Source organism: Ranitomeya variabilis, chromosome 7 (genome assembly GCF_051348905.1).
Source record: "Ranitomeya variabilis isolate aRanVar5 chromosome 7, aRanVar5.hap1, whole genome shotgun sequence".
Taxonomy (NCBI): Eukaryota; Metazoa; Chordata; class Amphibia; order Anura; family Dendrobatidae; genus Ranitomeya; species Ranitomeya variabilis.
Genome location: NC_135238.1, coordinates 9,031,129 through 9,056,250, shown reverse-complemented (window position 1 = coordinate 9,056,250; position 25,122 = coordinate 9,031,129). Strand labels below are relative to the sequence as shown.

Genomic DNA, 25,122 nt, shown 5'->3' with positions numbered 1-25,122 from the left:
CTAGAGATAGCCAGGGAGCGTGCCTACGTTGGTTCTAGACGCCACGCACCAGCCTAAGAGCTAACTAGTACTGCAGAGAAAATAAAGACCTCACTTGCCTCCAGAGGAATGAACCCCAAAAGGTATAGTTGCCCCCCACATGTATTGACGGTGAAATGAGAGGAAGGCACACACATAGAGATGATATATATAGGTTCAGCAAATAGAGGCCCGCTGTAAACTAGAAAGCAGAACGATACAAAAGGGGACTGAGCGGTCAGCAAAAAACCCTAATAAAAAAAAAACCATCCTGAGATTTACAAGAACCCATGTGCCAACTCATGGCACATGGGGAGAACCTCAGTCCACTAGAGCTACCAGCTAGCATAGAGACATAATAAGCAAGCTGGACAAAAAACCAAACAACTGAAAATCAGCACTTAGCTTATCCTGAAAGATCTGGGAGCAGGTAGGCAGGAACCAAACAGAGCACATCTGAATACATTGATAGCCGGCAAGGGAATGACAGAAAGGCCAGGTAAAATAGGAAACACCCAGCCTCTGATGGACAGGTGGAAACCAAAGGCCGCAACCCACCAAAGTCACCCAGTACCAGCAGTAACCACCAGAGGGAGCCCACAAACAGAATCCACAACAGGGTAGATTATGGAGGTCCGACCTCTGCGGTCCACTAATCTGTTACGGATAGTGGTGATTACTCTGTGGCTGAGTTTTCCTACATCCGTGCAGGGGTCGCCCTGGTACCCGATCTCCGCACAATGCCGGTGTCACCGAGTTTGACCATGGAGCTTTTCATTGTCAAATCTTATGCTATTCGGACCTCCTCGGGACCACCTTCTGCTAACTCCTTCTGCGCTGCTCTGCAATGCCTGCTAGCGTTGAGGTCTCCAGGGATCCGACATATAGTCCAGCTACGACCCAGCTCTATTCCTGGACCCTGCCCCTCTAGTAGCGCCTTGGATTTGTCTGTGCCCTGCACTTTTACATCACGGCAAACTCCTGATTTGCCCGTCAGCCACGCCTGGGACCTGTAGTTCTACTTTCTCGGCTTTGACTCCTGGCTCTGTCTGACCACCCTGCGGTCCCATGTCCTGTCATCACAGCAATGATGGTGGTGACCGGAGGCATAGCAGAATTAGCTGTATATATTGCATTTCAACTTTTCAGTTTCTTTTTTTTCAGTTTTACTGTAACTTCAGACCTTTTTTTATATTACAGGTTTTCTTGTAACAAAGTGCTGGAGGATGTTCGTTAGCGTCGGCCCAGTAGAGACCTTCTGCTCTGTTATTGCTGTTTATTTAGGAACAAAAATACACCCCTTTATAGTTTTATTGGTGTAAAGTTCATCCAGTAAATGTTACTGTAATCGCAGGTGGATTTATTACAGGACATAGTCCAGTACATTTATTTTATTCCTTTATTGTAATTCTGGATGTTTGTTCTTTTTTTTTGTTCCCACACTATACACATAAAAGTAATGCAGATTACCATGAATGATTATTAGCAGTAATGCTCCTTTCCTGATAATCTCGCAGAGTAAAATAAAAGCTGACAATCACTCGATGAATGAGCGCAAAGTCCTATGTAAACAGGGCAAGTGCTGCAGAGGATAAGGACGACCAACGCGCACAAAACGATCTATACGGATCTGTCTGTATAGGAAGTATGGTCGGCCTGCTATAACACGGCCGCTGACTGGCTTCTATGAAGTGTAACGGCAGTCGTATACGGCCTTGGGTCGGAGAGAGTAAAGAAGGCACCTGTGTAAAAATATAAACGACCCAAAAGTTATGTTGATCCCAGGAGGCGTCCGCCCTGCTTGTCTGACATGGGTACGGCCAGCTTTCCTTTTCCTTCCTCCCCATTTGGATTCCACCAGGTGAGAACTATGAGCCAGAGATTCCTGATTTTTTGGGAGGTACATGAAAAAGCATTAAGCTACTTACGGGTAGCGGCATTTTTCGGAGGACCATGACAGCACTACGAGAGAGGGGATCCGCCCTTAAGGAACAGGAAACCTACAGATACAAAAAGGGCGGCACCTCTCCCCTGCATCAGTTGTATTTCAGAGCCTTGAGAGGACTACCGCGGTTAGTGGCATACAAACATACATTATATACATTTCGAAAACGAATTTTTTTTTATTAAATTGAAGCTAGACACCATACGTGAAATCTACATACTATATACAAATTAGGAAGTGCAACCCCCACGTGAAATAGGGAGGGAACTAAGGGTGCTGTCATGGTCCTCCAAAAAATGCCGCTACCCGTAAGTAGCTTAATGCTTTATTCGGACTCCCATGACAGCACTACGAGAGATTTACAGAGATGTAAGCTACCTTAGGGAGGGACTATAGCCTGCAGCACCCTTAACCCGAAGGTGAGATCAGAGGAGGACCCCAAATCCAACCGATAGTGCTTAAAGAACGTGGAAGGGGATGACCAAGTGGCCGCCTTACATATTTGTTCCACCGACACTCCAGATCTTTCTGCCCAGGATGACGCCATGGCTCGGGTGGAATGTGCCTTTAGATTCTGCGGAGCTGGCCCCCCACCCGCTGTATAAGCCATAGAAATAGTTTCCCTAATCCATCTAGCCAGTAAATATTTTGACACTCTACACCCTTTCTTTGGACCTTGGAAGGAAAGAAGCAGTGCCTCATCCTTCTTCCAACTATTGGTGACTGAAATATACTGTAGGAGAGATCTCCTAACGTCTAGAGTATGAAGCTCCTGCTCTTTAGGATTGGATGGATTAGGAACAAAAGATGGTAAAACTATTTCCTGCGACCTATGAAACCTTATTGCTACCTTCGGTAGATATGCTGGGTCTGGTCTAAGGACTACTCTGTCAGACAGGAACTCTGTATATGGGGGAAGCCTGGAAAGTGCCTGGATATCCCCTACCCTGCGAGCTGAGGTTATGGCAATCAGGAAGGCTGTTTTAAGTGTCAACATTTTAATCGAGGCCTCGTGTAGAGGTTCAAAGGGGGGTTTTGTTAGTGAGGATAGAACTAAATTTAAATCCCACGGAACCGATCTATCTTTATACACTGGTCTAGTTCTACAGACCGCCTTCATAAACCTCGCTATCCAATAGTTGTTAGCTACATTACAGGAAAACAGGGCACCCAGAGCTGAGACCTGTACTCTACCTTCTTGGATATTAAATTTAGAAACGGACAAGAACTTCCTCCAAGTCCTAGAGTAGATTTTGGTAGTTATTTGCTTTCTACTCTTTAGGAGCGTTTCTACCAGGTTCGGAGAGAAGCCTTTATCTATTAACAGTGACCGTTCAAACTCCACGCCGTTAAATGGAGCGCTGCCACTTGTGGATGGGAGATTGGTCCCTGAGAGAGTAAATTCGGGATCTCTGGCAGTACCCAGGGATCCGATACAGACATCGTCCTGAGCCAGGCAAACCAGGCTCTTCTGGGCCAAAAGGGGGCAATAAGGATAACCTTTGCTCGATCTTCTCTGATTTTTCTCACCACTAGAGGAATCAGATTCAGTGGTGGGAAGGCATAGGCCAGCGGAAAATCCCATTTTATTAAAAAAGCGTCCACTGCCAGGGGATTTTCCCTGGGATTCAGAGAGCAAAAAAGTTTTACTTTCCTGTTGTCTCTGGTGGCGAACAGGTCCACCACTGGTTGACCCCATCTGTGGCTGATACGGTTGAAAATGTCTTTGTTGAGAGACCATTCTCCTTGTCTTAGCGTGTTTCGACTTAGGAAATCTGCTGTTATATTTTCCTTTCCTTTGATGTGGAGAGCCGTCAAAGATTGAAAATTGAGCTCTGCCACCTGGAACAAGCGATCCGTGATCTGCATTAAAGTCTCGGAACATGTTCCCCCTTGCCGGTTTATGTAGGCGACTGCCACTCTGTTGTCCGACAGAATTCTGACGTGCTGGCCCTGTAGATATATGAGGAATTCTTTAACAGCCAATTCAATTGCCAACAATTCCCTCTGATTGGATGAGAATGTTGTGAAGGGTTCCCATTGTCCCTGAACCACCATGTCCCCCATATAAGCTCCCCACCCCGAAGAGCTGGCATCTGTGGTTATTACTTGGGTGACATTTACTATCCAGGGCACCCCTGCTGACAAATTCTGTATGTCTAACCACCACCTGAGGGAGTTCAGTGTTATAGGCCCCAACGTTAATTTCCCATTTAATACGCCATTTAGGGCTCTGTCATGGAATAAAACTTCTTTTTGCAGGGATCTGGTGTGTAACTGAGCCCACTTAACAGCGGGGATGCAAGATATGAGTGACCCCAGTAGGGACATTGCTTGCCTAAGTGTCATGGAGGGTGATTTAATTGCTTTTAACACATAACTCTGGATTAGCGCTATTTTTTCCCCAGGGAGAAGACACTGCTGTGTTACCGAATTCAAAATTAACCCCAGGAATTTTTGCATATTTAGAGGCTGTAACTTAGATTTTTCGAAGTTTATGATCCAACCTAGACGTTCTAGTTTAGCTTTAGTAATTTCCCATTGTGACAGACAGTGATCCACTGAGCTCCCGACAATGAGAAAATCGTCTAAGTAGGGGGATTAGAAGGACATTTGACTCCCTTAAATGCGCCATGACCTCTGCGATTATTTTAGTGAACACTCTAGGAGCAGAGGTTAACCCAAAGGGGAGTGCCCTAAACTGAAAATGTTGAATCCTACCCTCCATTATCAGTGCTACTCTCAGGTATTGTTGAAAATCAGCATGAATGGGTACATGATAGTAGGCATCTTTCAAATCCACTACTACCATAAAACAATTTTCAAAGAGCATTTTTATTGTTGAATTGATGGACTCCATTTTGAAAGTATGCTTTACCAGAAACTTATTGAGACCTTTAAGATTAATAATGGTTCTATAAGTATTATCTGGTTTTTGGATTAGGAAGAGGGGGGAGTAAAACCCCTTCCCTGTCTGAGAATATGGTACTTCCACCAACACATTTTTAGAACAAAGAGTCCTCACTTCCTCTTCGAGGGCAAACTGTTCAGTGGGAGATGAGCGCCAGGGTGTAATTACGCTTGAACTTGTCCCGTGGAGCCTGGACAAACTCAAGTTTGAGACCATGGGAAACAGTGTCTTTTATCCAAACGCTGTTTGTGATTTCTGACCATGCTGCTGAGAAATGCAACAGTCTCCCTCCCACTGGGATTGCTAGTCATTGTTCTTGTTTTTGGTTTTCCGTCGGGTTACGGCGAAACATGAGACCTGTACCTCGTTTCCGCTTATCGTCCCATCTGGATCGATCTCTGCCCGGTGAGAAGGCGCGTTTCCCTCCCCGACTGAACCTTCTTTTGTTGAAGGGACGACGGTATGCATTGAAGGTATTGGGAAACTTTTTCTTATCGTCACCTGCCTTCTCCAGGAGTTCATCCAGGGTAGGCCCGAATAAATACTCGCCTTTACAAGGGATAGCGCAGAGCTTTGCTTTCGCCTGCATATCCCCAGGCCAGCATTTCAACCATAGGGCTCTCCTTGCAGCATTAGACAGCCCCGCTGCTCTAGCTGCTAATTTAACGGAGTCAATTGAGGCATCTGATAAAAAGGCCGCCCCCTCCTGGATTACTGGTAATGCTGCGAGAATAGAGTCTCTAGAGGCCCCTTGTCTTAATTGGGTCTCTAACTGGTCTAGCCAGACCATCATTGACCTCGCCGTGCATGTTGACACCACCGCAGGTCTTAAGGAGCCGGCTGCCATTTCCCAGGTTCCCTTTAAGAAGGTATCCACCTTTCTATCTAGGGGGTCTTTAAGCGTTCCCATATCTTCAAACGGGAAAGAGGATCGCTTCGCTACTTTGGCAATCGCTGCATCCAGTTTTGGGGCTTTTTCCCAGCTACCTACTGCTGGGTCGTCAAAGGGATACCTTCGCTTCTGTGCAGGTGGTAAGGAACCTTTCCTCTCCGGTTTTTTCTACTCTCTGTTGATAAGTTCTTGTATCTTTTCATTCAGAGGGAAAACTCTACGCTTTCTTTGATCTAACCCACTGAACATCATCTGTTCTTTAGACAGTTGAGGCTTGGGTTCTGTTATACCCATTGTGCCTCTGACCGCTTTTATTAACTTGTCTATTCTCTCCAAGGGTAAACAAAACCGAGCAGCGTCTTCTTCCGAGGAGGAGGATGATGCTGCTGAATCGTCCGATTCTACGCTCTTTTCCTCCACCGACGAATCCGATGACCACTGAGTTTTCCGTTTAGGGGCTCCTGACTGTGAAAGGCCCTTAATGGACTGCTTAACCTCCATCCTAACCATTTCCTTCAGACTGGCCGCAATAGAAGAGGATTCTTCTGCTACCTGAGGGGGCAAGTAAGGCAAGCTAGTCTAATGAACTAAAGCCATGACCCCCTCTTCCCAGACCTCACCTGTCTGCTGGATACAGGGGTCACATAGCTTTTTAGGGCATGAGTCAGGCAAGGGAACCCCGCAGATGGCACATTCCCTATGCTTTGTTTTACTGGTGTTTTTCTTCCCCTGTGAAAACATATACGGGGGGAGACTAATCACTGAGTGAACATTCTCGAAGATCACTTACCAGTGGATGCCCATACCCAGAAAGCTACCGAAGTACGAGGGGGATTTTTCCTGGCTGACGCTCCAGACCCCTGTCTGGAGGAGCTTCTGTGGCCAGATCCATCGCTCTTTTTTCCATGCTCCTTCTCCACAGGCTTCTGAGGTGCTCCGTCCAGCAGCAGAGGCTGCTGATCCTGATCGGACTCCATCCTGATTTGGAGGCCAGAAGCAAGGAATGCACGTTTGGCGACCGATATATAGCCCCTCCTTTGGTCAGCGTACTCGTGCCGCGCTTTCCGGTTGCTCTCCTCCCCCCCTGCAGCTGCAGGGGATCAGCCGACACCCGAGGGTGATCGGCGCACTTTCCGGTGGGCGCCGCCATCTTGGAGCCCCTGCGCATGCGCAGAAGCTCCGCGACCCGGAAGTCACCGCCGGCTCTGCCCTCCGACGTCACCCTGAGTCCACAGCGCTTCCTGTCAGCGCTGTGAACAGCGTGGGACGCCGAGGCTTCGCCAGGAGACTCCGGGCGGCGCCACCACGATGCCGCCGGTCCCACAGAGGCGCCCACAGTATTACAGGGAGGGGAACCGTCATACTCACCACGCGCCGGCTCCGGAGACAGGACACCCCCTGGCGACCGCTCCACGCTGAATAGCCACCGCCGTGCCAGGGCCACCGTGACTACTACAGGTACCCCGCACCGGCCGAGGTAGGAGACCCCCTCGCTACCAGAATCGGTCCGGCCGGCCTGGAAATCCTCATAGAGAGATCTTCTGTAGGATCCAGTCCCTTCAGGAACAGGAAACCAACTGATGCATGGGAGAGGTGCCGCCCTTTTTGTATCTGTAGGTTTCCTGTTCCTTAAGGGCGGATCCCCTCTCTCGTAGTGCTGTCATGGGAGTCCGAATAAATACTTTTGAGACAGACTTCTTAAAACTTCCTAAAAGGCTAACAAAATAAAATAAATTTTACAAATGGCGCTGATGTAAAGCCGACATGAGGGAAATGTTATTAGTATTTTTCTGATAGACATAAATTTACCATTAACATAAAGTGCAACGTGTCACGAATAAACAGTCTCAAAATCATTGGGATGTGTCAAAGCTCCAGAGTTATTACCACATAAAAGGGACACGGGTCAGATTTCAATAATTTGGCCCGGTCAAGGTTTGCAGGCATGATGAGGATACTTTGTGCTAGGACTCCATTCTTGTAGCATGGTGATAACAGCAGTTCTGAAGTTTTTACCTATCAATAATGCGGAAGGCCACAAGGAAGCCGCGAGTAGATGAAGGTCCCGTCTGGGCGGCTTCTTTTGAGGAGGCTTTTAGGGATCGTCTCTTTGACCCAGTCAGTTGTTACACTAGATCGCCTACGTGTTCTTGGACTCTGCCCATTTACTAGGAACTTGGATTTGTCTCTGACCTGCAGTTCTACATCAGACTTTCCTCCTGCATTGCCCTATGGATAGCACGTCTGGAACTTGTAGTGCTCCTCTACAGGAACTGCCCTTTCAGTCTGACCACACTCCGTCCCTGTCGGCGGTGGTAGTGTTGAGATTCGCATTTTCGCAGGTTTCTGTCAGTCAGTTTCGGACGCTTTGTTCTTTTATTACTGACGTTTGTTTGTTCAATGAAAAGTAAACGTTCTAGTTTTATTGGTGTGAAGTTTATTCTGTAAGTTTTATAGACTTTGTGGTTTGATTACAGAACAGTATTATAGGCAGGGGTGTCCTTATACTGACCACAGCACGGTAACGACAGCCCCCCATCTGTACAAGGCGGCGGTACAGGACCCCCATCCCATGCACAGAAGGATCACGTCTGAAGATGTACAGCACCGAGCAGAAAATCCGCCATGAGGTCGGTGCTGAACGTTGCTATAAGGGAACAGTCATTCATTTGTAAGAGGTGGAGACCAAGAAGGAGCAGAGGTAAAGGTGTCTGTATTAAGCCGGACAACAAATTCCCAGTGATGTCCCCCAAAAATGTTATAGATTGTCTTTCTCCCTTATTTGGAACCCAATGATCAGCGAGACGTGTCACAAAACACTGGAACCATACATATGGGATAACAATACATTTACAACATGGACTAACATTTTAGGACCCCTGCACATTACTCCTAGAGGAGCTTTATTCACCTCTCATGCTGTGTGTGTGTGGGGGGGGACGGGACGTCCTCCAGGAATCACCAAACCCAGACTCCTCCATCAGACACAGACAGAAGTGTGATCAGTCACTGCACAGAACACGTCTCCTCCTGAGTCCAGAGGTGGCGGCTTTACACCACTCCGTCCGACGCTCAGCATTGTGCTGGGTGATGTACGGCTGCATGAAGCTGCTCGGCCATGAAGCTCCCGGCGCATGTGCAGTGTTTGTATTGATGCTAAAACCAGGAGTTCTGGCCTCTGCAGGTATGGGGTCAACATAACTGACTAATCTGCCCTCTGATCCCCATCATTTGCCCACCCCCTCTGAAACATAAGGGGGTCTCCACCTCATGGCTGAGTTGGTGCAGTTCCTTCCATTTCTTAGAAATGTCACACGCAGGTGATAGCGAAGAAGTGTCATGGACGGACGTGTTCCCCCGTTATCTTATTACAGGACCATGCCGTTATCCGTGATCGCTGCACCACCGGCCGCTGTCACATGGTAGTAATGGCAGACAGCATGGCGGGGGGCTGGAGGTTACACACTGGGGTGGGGGCATTGGTATGTGAGGAGCCAGGAGGTTATACATCAGGGTGAGGGGTCGGCGTTTGCACACTGGGTGGTAATGGGGCTGGAAATTATACACTGCCTCAAAAAAAAAAATAAAAAAAAAAAATGCAAAGCTTAAAAAGATAAACTTAAGTGAGCAGAACAGTCCGGCCGCTTTACTGGTGAGATGGCCGACAGCTTACGGTCTGTACTAATCAGAGACTTAGGACAGGGACATTACAGGATCAGCAGGTGAGGAAGCAGTAGATCACCCATCAGGGACGTAGGACAGGGACATTACAGGATCAGCAGGTGAGGAAGCAGTAGATCACTAATCAGGGACGTAGGACAGGGACATTACAGGATCAGCAGGTGAGGAAGCAGTAGATCACTAATCAGGGACGTAGGACAGGGACATTACAGGATCAGCAGGTGAGGAAGCAGTAGATCACTAATCAGGGACGTAGGACGGGGACATTACAGGATTAGCAGGTGAGGAAGCAGTAGATCCCGGGTCTGGGCATAAAGCCTGAACGGACCTTATTTTACATCCTAGCAGAGCGCAGTCTTGCGTCCACATTCAGATTTGCACTTACCGACATCCACAGTTAATCATCCATTTCTGAGGCCGGGTCAGGAGACAAGATTGTGCTCGAGTTGTGTTTTTCCATTCTTACTCGCTGGGTTACAGACATTAACTACAGTGATGGGAACTAAAGATTTTAAAAGAAAATGCAAATTTTGTTTTTTTCTCTGCTAAAATGATTAATGGTTTACAACCAAATACAATGTGTCAGGAAAACAAGTGAATCAGCCGGATGAGTAATTTCATTACTGAAGTTCTTCCCACATAATGGGACGCGTCACATTTGTCCCTCACCGGTCACATTCTCACTACCGCACCTGAATGCTTCACATTTCTGCATCATCTGGTGCCACCGTCCTGACCCTGCCTGACCGGTAACTCCGGCTGACAATCCGTCCTGCTGCTGCTCATCTACCGGCACAAAATAGGATTAATTCACACATCAAACACAGGACAGCAGGGACACGTACAAGCAACGATCGCTCGGCCAGTCCTATCCTCGGCACTCCGCTCCACATTCATTGCTCGTCTGCATGGTTAGTGGACGGCCTGAATGAAGTTAACCATGGGCCTCTGTACGCTCCCCACGGCCCCCCATGTACACCCAGCCCCCTCCCACGGCCGACTGCAGGCCCCATGTACGCACCCCTCTCCCACACACTGCGGGTCTTATTTACACCCCCCCAAAAGGCTGACTGTGGGTCCCATGTACACATCCCCACCATAGGTCTCACGTACACCCTCCATGCCCTATATTCCCACCAGCCAGCTGACCATGGGCCCCATGTACGCAACGCCCAGACTATGGACCCCATGTATGCACCCCCCACAGCCAACCGCAGGCCCCTGTATTGAGGTGAGCACCTTACATCCAACTACAGGCCCTTGTAGCCACCCCACAGCCGACCATTGGCCCCCATAGCCACCTTGCATCGGACGATGGGTCCCAGTACCCACGCTACAGACGAGTCTGCCCTACCTGGTCCCTCTACATTACACAACATTGCTGAATACAATTTGTCCAGAGACCAGATGCTTACACACAAGTTTCAGTTTAATGGGTGAGGACTTTACAAAGACTGATAAAATACACTGAGGGGTCATACAAAGTATACAGAAATCTAGAACAGTTAAGCAAGAATCCATAGGATACATCATACGTATAAAATAAAAACAGTGCAACGGTGGAAATGGAGCGTCACTGTCAGTATGGCCGATCACGTCTGTCTTGTCTGTGATCCCCCCTGAAACAAGAACATGGTGGTTAGTGGATCTGACCGTACAGCTCAGGCGACCATCAGCCGCCGTCCACATATGGAGACTCATCAACCTCAACACAAAAATGCAAAAGGTGAACGACCATAAATTGCTTCTGTCACTAATACTCCTCCAACTCACCTGGAGTCCATTTTGCCTGGTCCGTATCCACCACGGTCTCCACCTCTTCCACCCCGGAAACCTCCCCTGTCGCCACCTCTCCCTCTGAAGCCACCACGGTCAAAGCCCCCACGGCCTCCGCCTCTTCGCTCCTCACCAAAACCACCACCGCCTCCTCCACCACCTGAAAGTACCAGAAAGTTCAGTGGAGCAGTCAGAAGTAACAGGGCTTCATTACAGGACAGGGTTAAATCCAAATCCTTACCCATGTGGGCACCGCCCGGCCCTCCGGGTCCGTCAGGCTTTGGAGCCTTGCACTGATTGCACTCATTTCTCCAGGAGAAGTTCATGTTCTCACAAGTCCTAGAAGAAGGAATCAGAACATGAGGCGACAAGCTGCTGGATGTTCACCAGGTGGACAGGTCCAGGCTCCTCCACTTACGGGTTTGGACATTTCCAGTCTCCAGCTCTTTGCTGTCCTCCTCCTCCACCACCACCACCACCACCACCTCCACTGGGGTATCCTCCGCCACCACCTCCACCTCCTCGGCCGTTGTTATTGCTGGGACCACCAAATCCTCCGCGCCCCATAGATCCTGAAGGAAAATCAATAAATTAGAAACTGAGCAAAGCAGCATATAGCAAGGAAATCGGCAGCCAAACTAGAGGCTCGACCAGTGCCGCTCACTAAATGGGGAGATCAGCAGCCAAACTAGAGGCTCGACCAGTGCCACTCACTAAATGGGGAAATCGGCAGCCAAACTAGAGGCTCGACCAGTGCCGCTCACTAAATGGGGAGATCAGCAGCTAAACTAGAGGCTCGACCAGTGCCACTCACTAAACTGAGAAATCAGTAGCTAAACTAGAAGCTCGACCAGTGGCGCTCACTAAACTGAGAAATCAGTAGCTAAACTAGAGGCTCGACCAGTGCCGCTCACTAAACTGAGAAATCAGTAGCTAAACTAAAGGCTCAACCAGTGCCGCTCACTAAACTGGGAAATCAGCAGCTAAACTAGAGGCTCGACCAGTGCCGCTCACTAAATGGGAACATCAGCAGCTAAACTAGAAGCTCGACCAGTGTCGCTCACTAAACTGAGAAATCAGTAGCTAAACTAGAGGCTCGACCAGTGCCGCTCACTAAACTGAGTAATCAGTAGCTAAAGGCTCAACCAGTGCCGCTCACTAAACTGGGAAATCAGCAGCTAAACTAGAGGCTCAACCAGTGCCGCTCACTAAATGGGGAGATCAGCAGCAAAACTAGAGGCTCGATCAGTGCCACTCACTAAATGGGAACATCAGCAGCTAAACTAGAGGCTCGACCAGTGCCGCTCACTAAACTGGGAAATCAGCAGCTAAACTAGAGGCTCAACTCAACCAGTGCCGCTCACTAAATGGGAACATCAGCAGCTAAACTAGAGGCTCGACCAGCGCCGCTCGCTAAATGGGGAGATCAGCAGATAAACCAGAGGCTCGACCAGTGCCGCTCACTAAATGGGGAAACCGGCAGCTAAAATAGAGGCTCGACCAGTGCCGCTCACTAAATGGGGAGATCAGCAGCTAAACTAGAGGCTCGACCAGCGCCGCTCGCTAAATGGGGAGATCAGCAGATAAACCAGAGGCTCGACCAGTGCCGCTCACTAAATGGGGAGATCAGCAGATAAACTAGAGGCTCGACCAGTGCCGCTCACTAAATGGGGAAATCGGCAGCTAAAATAGAGGCTCGACCAGTGCCGCTCACTAAATGGGGAGATCAGCAGCTAAACTAGAGGCTCGACCAGTGCCACTCACAAAATGGGGAGATCAGCAGCTAAACTAGAGGCTCGACCAGTGCCACTCACTAAACTGAGAAATCAGTAGCTAAACTAGAGGCTCGACCAGTGCCACTCACTAAACTGAGAAATCAGTAGCTAAACTAGAGGCTCGACCAGTGGCGCTCACTAAACTGAGAAATCAGTAGCTAAACTAGAGGCTCGACCAGTGCCACTCACTAAACTGAGAAATCAGCAGCTAAACTAGAGGCTCAACCAGTGCCGCTCACTAAATGGGGAGATCAGCAGCTAAACTAGAGGCTTGACCAGTGCCGCTCACTAAACGGGGAGATCAGCAGCTAAACTAGAGGCTCGACCAGTGCCACTCACTAAATTGGAACATCAGCAGCTAAACTAGAGGCTCGACCAGTGCCACTCACTAAATGGGGAAATCAGCAGCTAAACTAGAGGCTCGACCAGTGCCGCTCACTAAATGGGAACATCAGCAGCTAAACTAAAGGCTCGACCAGTGCCACTCACTAAACTGGAAGATCAGCAGCTAAACTAGAGGCTCGACCAGTGCCGCTCACATTTACAGACTCTTGCGGGGACGTGTGAGACATCAGCCGCTCATCATGGCAGCTAAGACGCTTATCAGAAGCACTCTTCTCTAGATTTAATATTGAGAGAAGCCGGCAATCCCTTGAACGCCTCACCACCATGCACTCACCTCCTCCGCGTCCTCTCCCTCCTCGCCCATTTCCACCTCCGCGGCTGTTGAAGTCTGCTCTCCTCGTGGCAAAGGAGACTTTAATCGGGTTACCAGAGAATTCTTTCCCTGTGGACAAAGATCACTGGGATTTAACAGATCATGGGTCATGGAAAACTGAGGACAACTCCCTAATCCTACGGCCACTCACCATCAAACCAGTCAATGGCGGCCTTTGCAGAGGGGGGATCATCGAAGGACACGGTGGCCTCTCCCTTCAGCTTGCCAGTCTCCCGGTCGGTGTACAGATTGATCATGGGCTGTCCAGTCTTTTTGTTTGTCTGTGGAGGAAACGACATTTAGCACTACAGACTTTATAACTGCAGAAACTCCGCAAATCTCATTGTAATGCCTAATTCACTGCCAACATCCAGGAAACAATGAGTTAACAGACAACCAGTCAGCAACCTCATGACAATCGCTTTATGCAAAACTCTTTTTGAACTGATTTATGACCACAACACAGTATACGAAAGCTGGAAATTGCAAAATTTTTTATTAAACCAGGTTGCAAAATGTTTTTTACTCAAATAGATGCATTAAAAAAAAATATATTATATATATATATATATATATATATATATATATATATATATATATATATATATATATATATATATATATATATATATATATATATTGTCCTTGGGTTTAATTAACCTTTTCACATCAAGACGCATCATTCCCTGCCTTTCATGCATACTCACACTGAGCCCACATCTTTCCCCGCACATGATGGCTAATTTAATCTGCCATTGGCGCACCACAATCACGTGACGGGTGTCAAAGGGTTCCTGACCGCCGGTGGTCTGCAGAAGAACCCCCCCACACGGCCTTTCATTACAATCATCCTGTGGCACGTGCTGTCTAGAGCAGGACATCTGACAAACAATACATCAGGTATTTTAAGGGGACTATTAAAGTTATAAAAAAATAAATAAAAAAAAAAAAATCGAAAACCCACAAAAGTACAAATCTGAAAATAAAAACCAGTTGGTATTGCTGCAATCCCTGCATGTGTTTGCACTTTGTGACATTTCTAATCCTGCGCGGCGTTGTCCCTTTTATATTCCCTATCCTCAGGGTGTTGTATGAGAAGATGGGGACATGTAATGGTCCTGATGCAGCAGGTGATCTAACCAGGTAGTCCCATCTGACTACTTCCTGCACTCACCTTGATAATGCCGATCTGCTTGAAGTAGTCAGCGACAGTCTCGACGGTCACATTCTCGCCGAGGCCTTGCACAAAGATGGTGTTGTTGTCGGAGTTATCCTGCTCGGCTGTGAGGAAAGCAGCGGTTAGTGATCGGCCGTACACGGCGAGGGCAGTATACTATCAGGGTGTATTGGGGGGCTTAGCACTCACGCATCTCGTGTCTGGGGGGTCCGCCTTCACGGGGTCCTTTGAAGAGCAGAGAACAGGAGGTATTACAGGTCTGGCGGCAGATGGCGGCCATATCCCCCCCACCACACACAAAGCAGCGGTATGATCGCTCAGACTAGCCATTCTGAGACCTTTACACACAAGTCTATCCTCCTGGGGTTACACTGGGACCCCATGTCCGGCACAGACCACCAATATTACACTTCGTGTTGTACCCTTATAAACGCACAATATGGGATCCATCGTGAATGAACGCCTTCCTATTACACCGTTGTATTTTTCCACTTTTGCCATGGTTTTTTTTTTTATTTTTTATGACCAATAAACCTTTATTTTACTTTTTTGTGAATACCTCGGTTAGTAAACCTTAATTATTGCGCATATTTTGTATCACACCTTTTAACCATTTGGAGGTTTTTAGCTTATAACCATTATAACACTTGTAACACTTGTTTTTTTACACCAGGTTTCTAGGGTTAATGGAACCTTAACCTCTGACACATGCATTGACCAATTTCCTGCCTCCCGGATATTAACCAGAGGATATTAACCAGACGCCCCCGGCAGCTTGTGCTGCAACTGAACACACATCACCCTGCAAAACGTGTTCAAACTAAACCAAAATAATAAACATTCTATAGACTGAAGGTAAAAATAAAGTGCACTGGCACCGACACGTGGGATGAGCCCTCCCCAATCTGCTTATAAATGAACCCAAAGAAAATGAACAGTAACAAGAATTCGTGTTGGAGATTTGACAACTCTCTTTTCACTTACCACCAAATTTACTGAATCCTCCCCGTTCACCACCGCTGAGAAGACAATTAGGAGACATTGAGATTCCCACGGCTACAGAAGTCCTGCTCCGGCACGCACCGCCTAGGCGTGCACACTCACTAACACACTTGCGTCTTGTTGCTCTACATCTAGTGACCACCATTAGCGGCATTTAGCAGCGCAGACACCATTACTGATTGTTTCTCTATGAGATCTGTGGTTTTTACACCAAGGTTTGCTTAGAATTCACCATAGGCCGGTGCTTTGTGCACTCGGGCAGTGACCGGCCTGTAATGCTAGGCTTATATACGGCTATACTCTGCTGATATAAAGCTAGTGTGAAAGCTGACGACACCTTGAAAACCTGTAGCACATAAAATGCAGAATGTGTTAAAGCAGAGCAACACAGCAAACATGGCAGTTGTATTCCTGACCCTGCAGCGGGCATCTCCATACTCACCTCGTGTGCCCCCCGTCCAGTGTCCGAGCCCTGCCCCCCAACCCCACCATTGGCAGTGATTCCCCCCCATGTAATCATCACACAATCCCAGCACATGGGCCGTAGACACACAGACCTAGGGTGACGCTTCTGACGTCTAGGACACTTGTACCTTGTAGTGAGACCTGATACCCGGGTATCATGTAAACACATCTAGATAGGTGTTATAACCAATCATTGACCATTTTGCATATTTTTTGCTTAGTGTGGTACACATGGAGCCGTCGCCCTGCCTGCGCTGACCAGTTTGTAGTCTGGATGAACCTTTGCGGTACATTTACACCCTTTCCTGTGATAATTTGTTTGACACCAGAGTCAGAGTTGTCAGTGCTTGGTTGTCAGTTCACAAGTGGTAAACGCATCGGTAACACCACCCTGGTTAACGACTCACAGCGACAGCCAATCAGCATCCAGACATCCATGCTCCGCCCACGCACACTGCCCATGGTCAGATACCTACCCCATGCCGCCTCTTCCGCCACGGCTTCCTCTGCCGCCCCGGTCGAAGCCTCCACGCCCACCGAAGCCTCCGCGGCCCCGGCCTCTGCTATCAGGTCCACCAAAGCCTCCCTGATCAGAGCCACCATAGCCTCCGCCTCCACCCATGGATGGGGAGTCCTGGTTGTATCCACCAGCTAAGGAAAAGAAAACACATCAGATTTCCAAACCAAGTGAGGACTGTAGAAGCACACGTCCGGTCTGATCGCTGCCACGTACACCCGCTGCTGTACTGGGACTGCTGCTGGCCATAGCCCTGAGGAGGCGTGTAGCTCGACTGTTGCCCGTAGGAGCTGGGCTGCTGACTGCCATAGCTGCTGCTGCTGCTCTGCTGGCCTCCGTAGCTGGACTGCTGCTGTCCTCCTCCATAGCTGCCCTGCTGGCTGCTGTAGCCACCGCTGCTGCCGCCACCACCACCGCTCTGCTGACCATAGCTGCTGCCCCCCTGTGGTGGCTGCTGGTAGGACGAGGACTGGGAGTTGCTGCCATAGCTGTGAGTAAAAGAAGGGCACGTTACACACCAGGGACGACAACCTCAGACAATGCAGCGAGCAGAGCCATCACCCACCTTCCAGAATTGCTGCTGGCCGGCGGCTGCTGGGAGTAGCTGGAGTACGATGACTGAGAAGACTGCTGCTGCTGCTGGCCCCCGCCATAAGGCGTCTGTGAGGTCTGCGAGCTGCCGTAGTTACCGGCCCCATAGCCTTGTGGAGCCGACTGGGAGCTGTATCCGGCTGTATACAGAAAACCGCGCATCAATGGGAGAACAATGAGCGACAGACAGAATACACAAGACAGACAATGACAAGAACTTACAGCTCTGCTCCTGGCCGTAGGATGAGCCATATCCTCCACCCTGACCGTAGGAAGAAGAGCCGGCCGCCTGCCCGTAGCTGCCATAGCCCTGCTGGCTGTACGACTGGCTGCCCTGCTGGGAATAGCTCTGCGCCGGCTGCGAGGGGTACGCCCCATAGCTAGACAGAGGGGAAAGAAAACCAGTCAGAGTGTGCAAAAAAACAGGAGCCTGAGCGAGTCCTACAAGGATGGGAGCTGTGTGGCCGAGGCTGGGTGTGTGGTCCCTGCGGCCATTGTCTATGGTGGGGATCTACTACAGCGCTGAGAATGGGCCTGAGCGAGTCCTACAAGGATGGGAGCTGTGTGGCCGAGGCTGGGTGTGTGGTCCCTGCGGCCATTGTCTGTCTATGGAGGGGGATCCGCTACTACAGCGCTGAGAAGGGGCCTGACATCGGAGAAGACCCAGTAGGATGGCCGGCATTCATGTAGAGGGGCAATAATCTAATATCGCAGGTCAGTACACAGGTCACTGCCATCATTGACTTACACAACGGTCTCTACAGTGAGGGGGATTCTTTACTGTACGAGCATTGAAACGGTCATGGGGAAGGCACTACAGACTGGTGATCGTTATATTATTGGAGGAGCTCTGTAATCCGGGGATGAATAGACCAGATAGTACGTGGCCTGTCAGGGATCTGAGGGCTCTGCAGCAAGGTCCCCCATATAATATCTATGTATATGACAGTGGTGAGGAGGTGGAGCGCCCCCGTCTGGCCCCGCAGACATCTTACCCTTGGCTTGCTTGTTGGGTGTAATCTGCAAAGAAAGAAAAGCAGAAGATTAGTGATGCTGCCGCACATCACCGTTCGCCAACTTCTCACAATGGTGACAACCTGTATAACAAAGCTCCGGGAGCGTGCAGGAGACTGACCCAGCAGGGTTACAGGGGCTGTTCGCTAAATGACTGACTGCAGACATCTGAATCCTGACAGTGAGCAGGTGCACACACAGTCAGGACAACCCGGTACTACTGGTGTGAGCGGGCAGTCACATGACCATGTGCAAGCAATTTGTACGTCTAGTTGGCATGTGACTGCCCACTCACCAGCAATGCCAGAGAATCCCGACTGTGCGCACAGCATGGGGGTCTGGACTCAGTCTGCAGTCGCGGGGAGCCTGGTTAACCCCATTAAAGCTCTTTTACACTGTCAATAACAAGCTCTTCTGACATTCATCAATAGCAGCCAGCTGATTACACCTGTATGTGGCCTGAGAATCCCCATTGTCAGCACAGACACCGGCTGTATGGGGGAGACCAGTCATACAAGTGATCGATTTCTCATCGTGCAGGTTGTATCGGCGGTGTAAGGGGCTTAGAACACTTACGGCGTATCCTTAGGAGCGCTCATCAGTATCCAATCAGTAGGGGTACCACATCTGGCATCCCCCCAATCAGCTGGAAATGAATAGTGACTGGATCGGGCACAATGCAGCGATGTATACGGGGGGGGGGGGGGGGGGGGGAGCAGGGCCTCGTCTTACAGCACGAGACAGACGATGTCCTCCTGCAGCTTTCTTCCCAATACACCGAGTAATGCTCGGCCTAGTGAAGGGACTGATCGCAGCTGCAGTACCGCAGACGGCCACTACACAGTGTACAGATTGGCGGGAGGTCTCGCACCCCACCCATCTGATTCTGATCTAACAAAGGTCATTAATGTATTGTTAACGTTGTTACTTATGACTTGTGTTTGAAACGGTTAAACTGTAAAGCGCTATAAAGATAGTCATCATTAATCAAGGTCTGGACAACCCCTTTAATCAAGCACCGATGTCAAATAGGATTGAACTGTATAGATCTGTGCCAGCAAATGGCATCAAGAGAACGTCACAATCACCGCAAGCAATAAAATCAGAGCGAAAAACCAGAGCAAAATAGAAAGGTGCGGTCACTATGGGAAAGGCTTCTCTACAGAAAAGGCACATTCTAGGTCGCCCGAACAGACGCCATTATCCGACCTTTGAGCGCCCCCCGAGGAAGCAATATATGCGAAACGCGCGTCGGGGCTCCTCTTTCCGCATACCCTCACTGGGTGGGACTCTGCGTGTACCTACAACTTTTTTTGCTCATTGTAAGTATGTATGTCTGGACTTATATGTGTTTATAGGAATCCCCTTTTATTTTGGTATATTTGCACACTGGTGCTACAGTAATATCGCAATATAGGATTCCTCTGCCACACTGTATTTTATATGCAGCATTTCAGTTTCCAGTCATGTGTATATACACTCTTTTTCTCTCCCGGTACCTGCCTTGTGTATATGAGTTAGCATCATGTTGTAGTTTGGACTTATTTCGGATGTGTGCCATCATTAAATGTGTTTTTTTAGCATCTACATGTACTTACTAGTTATGTGGCACACCTCCTGTTCATCCTTCATCACTTTATTACTTAGCAGGTTGTAGGTTGTATGCGGCACTAGTGTTGCCTTTCTCATTTTATTTTATTGCTAATGATTTTTTGTTACTCAGTTTATTTGTGCAGTTTTCTGCTATTTTTACGGTTCTCAATAAATTGTTAATCTTAGCTTGGTGTCCATCTTCTTTTTTGGTATATTATCTATTTTTGATGGCGGAGCATTTAATCTGAAGTGCCCTTTATATAGGTTGACCAAAATAGAAAGGTGCGGTCACTATGGGAAAGGCTTCTCTACAGAAAAGGCACATTCTAGGTCGCCCGAACAGACGCCATTATCCGACCTTTGGACACCACCTGTATCAGCACACGGGCCCTATGGTTACTGGGCTGTACATCTACCAGCACACGGGGCCCTATGGTTACTGGGCTGTACATCTACCAGCACACGGGCCCTATGGTTACTGGGCTGTACATCTACCAGCACACGGGCCCTATGGTTACTGGGCTGTACATCTACCAGCACACGGGGTCCTATGGTTACTGGGCTGTACATCTACCAGCACACGGGGCCCTATGGTTACTGGGCTGTACATCTACCAGCACACGGGCCCTATGGTTACTGGGCTGTACATCTACCAGCACACGGGCCCTATGGTTACTGGGCTGTACATCTACCAGCACACGGGCCCTATGGTTACTGGGCTGTACATCTACCAGCACACGGGGCCCTATGGTTACTGGGCTGTACATATACCAGCACACGGGGCCCTATGGTTACTGGGCTGTACATCTACCAGCACACGGGGCCCTATGGTTACTGGGCTGTACATCTACCAGCACACGGGCCCTATGGTTACTGGGCTGTACCTCTACCAGCACACGGGGCCCTATGGTTACTGGGCTGTACATCTACCAGCACACGGGGCCCTATGGTTACTGGGCTGTACATCTACCAGCACACGGGGCCCTATGGTTACTGGGCTGTACATCTACCAGCACACGGGCCCTATGGTTACTGGGCTGTACATCTACCAGCACACGGGCCCTATGGTTACTGGGCTGTACATCTACCAGCACACGGGGCCCTATGGTTACTGGGCTGTACATCTACCAGCACACGGGCCCTATGGTTACTGGGCTGTACATCTACCAGCACACGGGCCCTATGGTTACTGGGCTGTACCTCTACCAGCACACGGGGCCCTATGGTTACTGGGCTGTACATCTACCAGCACACGGGGCCCTATGGTTACAGGGCTGTACATCTACCAGCACACGGGGCCCTATGGTTACTGGGCTGTACCTCTACCAGCACACGGGGCCCTATGGTTACTGGGCTGTACCTCTACCAGCACACGGGCACTATGGTTACTGGGCTGTACATCTACCAGCACACGGGCCCTATGGTTACTGGGCTGTACATCTACCAGCACACGGGGCCCTATGGTTACAGGGCTGTACATCTACCAGCACACGGGGCCCTATGGTTACAGGGCTGTACATCTACCAGCACACGGGGCCCTATGGTTACTGGGCTGTACATCTACCAGCACACGGGGCCCTATGGTTACTGGGCTGTACATCTACCAGCACACGGGGCCCTATGGTTACTGGGCTGTACATCTACCAGCACACGGGGCCCTATGGTTACTGGGCTGTACCTCTACCAGCACACGGGGCCCTATGGTTACTGGGCTGTACCTCTACCAGCACACGGGCCCTATGGTTACTGGGCTGTACCTCTACCAGCACACGGGCCCTATGGTTACTGGGCTGTACCTCTACCAGCACACGGGCCCTATGGTTACTGGGCTGTACCTCTACCAGCACACGGGGCCCTATGGTTACTGGGCTGTACCTCTACCAGCACACGGGGCCCTATGGTTACTGGGCTGTACCTCTACCAGCACACGGGGCCCTATGGTTACTGGGCTGTACATCTACCAGCACACGGGGCCCTATGGTTACTGGGCTGTACATCTACCAGCACACGGGGCCCTATGGTTACTGGGCTGTACATCTACCAGCACACGGGGCCCTATGGTTACTGGGCTGTACATCTACCAGCACACGGGGCCCTATGGTTACTGGGCTGTACATCTACCAGCACACGGGGCCCTATGGTTACTGGGCTGTACATCTACCAGCACACGGGGCCCTATGGTTACTGGGCTGTACATCTACCAGCACACGGGGCCCTATGGTTACTGGGCTGTACATCTACCAGCACACGGGGCCCTATGGTTACTGGGCTGTACATCTACCAGCACACGGGGCCCTATGGTTACTGGGCTGTACATCTACCAGCACACGGGGCCCTATGGTTACTGGGCTGTACATCTACCAGCACACGGGGCCCTATGGTTACTGGGCTGTACATCTACCAGCACACGGGCCCTATGGTTACTGGGCTGTACATCTACCAGCACACGGGCCCTATGGTTACTGGGCTGTACATCTACCAGCACACGGGGCCCTATGGTTACTGGGCTGTACATCTACCAGCACACGGGCCCTATGGTTACTGGGCTGTACATCTACCAGCACACGGGGCCCTATGGTTACTGGGCTGTACATCTACCAGCACACGGGGCCCTATGGTTACTGGGCTGTACATCTACCAGCACACGGGCCCTATGGTTACTGGGCTGTACATCTACCAGCACACGGGGCCCTATGGTTACTGGGCTGTACATCTACCAGCACACGGGCCCTATGGTTACTGGGCATCTTCCATCTTTTGTTCTAAGTGCTGTCCTAGTGTAATGTTTGGCCTGACACCGATCCGCACGGCTGCTGGTTTCTTTGTCTTCCACCAGCGGCTCCCTGTACGGGCCATGTGCCTTACTGAGCTGTACTGCAGGATCAGGCGGGGCAGGGAGTTATCGCGACTTCCGGTCATTCTCACACGTGGTTTGTGTTCTGCCTAGTAACAAGGGCAGCCAATCATCGGTGCTAAGAGTACCTCTGAGAAGTCACCACAGCAACGGGCCACGCCCCCAGCCGCGCGAAATGGCGCCAAGTCACCGCGAGGAGAGAAAATGGCCGCCGGCCGAAACAAAGACAATAGAAAGAGCGGCCGAGAAAAAAACCGGCGACGGCCACTACATCCCGGGGCCGCGATAGGGCGTAAGGCACTGACCCACCCAGAGCCGAAGAGCACAGAACCCCGGGGCTGGCAGGGACTCCGCCGGTAATATCCACTGGTGTAATATACGGGGAACCCGATCGCACGCCTGGGCGTTATACCGCACCGCATTCCCGTATCTCCGGCGCTTACCGTTAGTCGCCATGATCGGTCCTGGTCTGCGACACACGCCTTCTCCTCAGCCTCTCCGCGCCGCAGTGACGGGGGCGGGGTCTGTGCAGCCTCTTATATCCGCTCGGACCGAACCATCTGGCTGAGCCGGGGAGGGGGAGGGGTGCGGGGCTGGTATCGTCCTGTCGCGATATAGAGGTTTCAGTCGTAGCTCTCTGATAAAGCCACGGCACTGAGTGATATCATATGTAGAATGGCGACAACTAAAGTTTAGGTGAAAAATATGTTGAAAATTTTCTTTTTTTTTCTTGTGCAAAATATATTATTATGGACACACGTAGCCGCCTCAGCGATCATTGCCGCCTCAGCAATCGGTGCCTCGTGATCGTTGGTGCCTCAGCGATTGTTGACGTCTCTGCAATCGTTGCCGCCGCAATCATTGCCGCCTCAGCGATCGTTGGTGCCTCCGCAATCATTGCCGCCTCAGCGATCGTTGGTGCCTCCGCAATCATTGCCGCCTCAGCGATCGTTGGTGCCTCCGCAATCATTGCCGCCTCAGCGATCGTTGGTGCCTCCGCAATCATTGCCGCCTCAGCGATCGTTGGTGCCTCCGCAATCATTGCCGCCTCAGCGATCGTTGGTGCCTCCGCAATCATTGCCGCCTCAGCGATCGTTGGTGCCTCCGCAATCATTGCCGCCTCAGCGATCGTTGGTGCCTCCGCAATCATTGCCGCCTCAGTGATCGTTGGTGCCTCCGCAATCATTGCCGCCTCAGTGATTGTTGGTGCCTCCGCAATCATTGCCTCCTCAGTGATCGTTGGTGCCTCCGCAATTATTGCCGCCTCAGCGATCGTTGGTGCCTCCGCAATCATTGCCGCCTCAGCGATCGTTGGTGCCTCCGCAATCATTGCCGCCTCAGTGATCGTTGGTGCCTCCGCAATTATTGCCGCCTCAGTGATCGTTGGTGCCTCCGCAATCATTGCCGCCTCAGTGATCGTTGGTGCCTCCGCAATCATTGCCGCCTCAGCGATCGTTGGTGCCTCCGCAATCATTGCCGCCTCAGCGATCGTTGGTGCCTCCGCAATCATTGCCGCCTCAGCGATCGTTGGTGCCTCCGCAATCATTGCCGCCTCAGTGATCGTTGGTGCCTCCGCAATTATTGCCGCCTCAGTGATCGTTGGTGCCTCCGCAATTATTGCCGCCTCAGCGATCGTTGGTGCCTCCGCAATTATTGCCGCCTCAGCGATCGTTGGTGCCTCCGCAATTATTGCCGCCTCAGCGATCGTTGGTGCCTCCGCAATTATTGCCGCCTCAGCGATCGTTGGTGCCTCCGCAATTATTGCCGCCTCAGCGATCGTTGGTGCCTCCGCAATCATTGCCGCCTCAGTGATCGTTGGTGCCTCCGCAATCATTGCCGCCTCAGCGATCGTTGGTGCCTCCGCAATTATTGCCGCCTCAGCGATCGTTGGTGCCTCCGCAATTATTGCCGCCTCAGCAATCGTTGGTGCCTCCGCAATCATTGCCGCCTCAGCGATCGTTGGTGCCTCCGCAATTATTGCCGCCTCAGCGATCGTTGGTGCCTCCGCAATCATTGCCGCCGCTGCGATCATTGCCGTCTCCGTGATCATAGCCGTGCTCGCCATCGCTGCCTCCTCAGTGATCGTTGGTGCCTCTGTAATCATTGTTGCCGCCTCCGCGATCACTGCCGCCTCATCCATCATTGTTTCCTCCTCAGCACTCGTTGGTGCCGCTGCGATTGTTGACGCCTCTG

The 25,122-nt window shown here is 50.4% G+C and overlaps 2 protein-coding genes across 2 annotated transcripts in view; one reads left to right on the top strand and one right to left on the bottom strand.

Moving 5' to 3' along the window:
• Positions 1-10,855: 10,855 nt before the first annotated feature.
• Positions 10,856-23,498, bottom strand: FUS (FUS RNA binding protein). The gene is made up of 15 exons (XM_077273854.1): positions 23,373-23,498; positions 18,464-18,488; positions 17,691-17,848; positions 17,443-17,608; positions 17,094-17,365; positions 16,837-17,011; positions 15,878-15,912; positions 15,083-15,118; positions 14,891-14,997; positions 13,868-13,997; positions 13,678-13,785; positions 11,642-11,795; positions 11,465-11,562; positions 11,221-11,383; positions 10,856-11,066 (listed from the first exon to the last, which is right to left on the bottom strand). The coding sequence occupies exons 1-15, from the start codon at positions 23,383-23,385 to the stop codon at positions 11,027-11,029; spliced, it is 1,680 nt and encodes a 559-aa protein (XP_077129969.1). The 5' UTR covers positions 23,386-23,498; the 3' UTR covers positions 10,856-11,026.
• The window catches only part of LOC143785161 (up-regulator of cell proliferation-like), a 33,621-nt gene continuing 31,540 nt past the window's right edge, over positions 23,042-25,122 (top strand). The window contains exon 1 of the mRNA XM_077273852.1: positions 23,042-23,285. Coding sequence (XP_077129967.1) covers positions 23,134-23,285 — 152 coding nt within the window. The 5' untranslated portion in view covers positions 23,042-23,133. The remainder of the gene's footprint in view (positions 23,286-25,122) is intronic.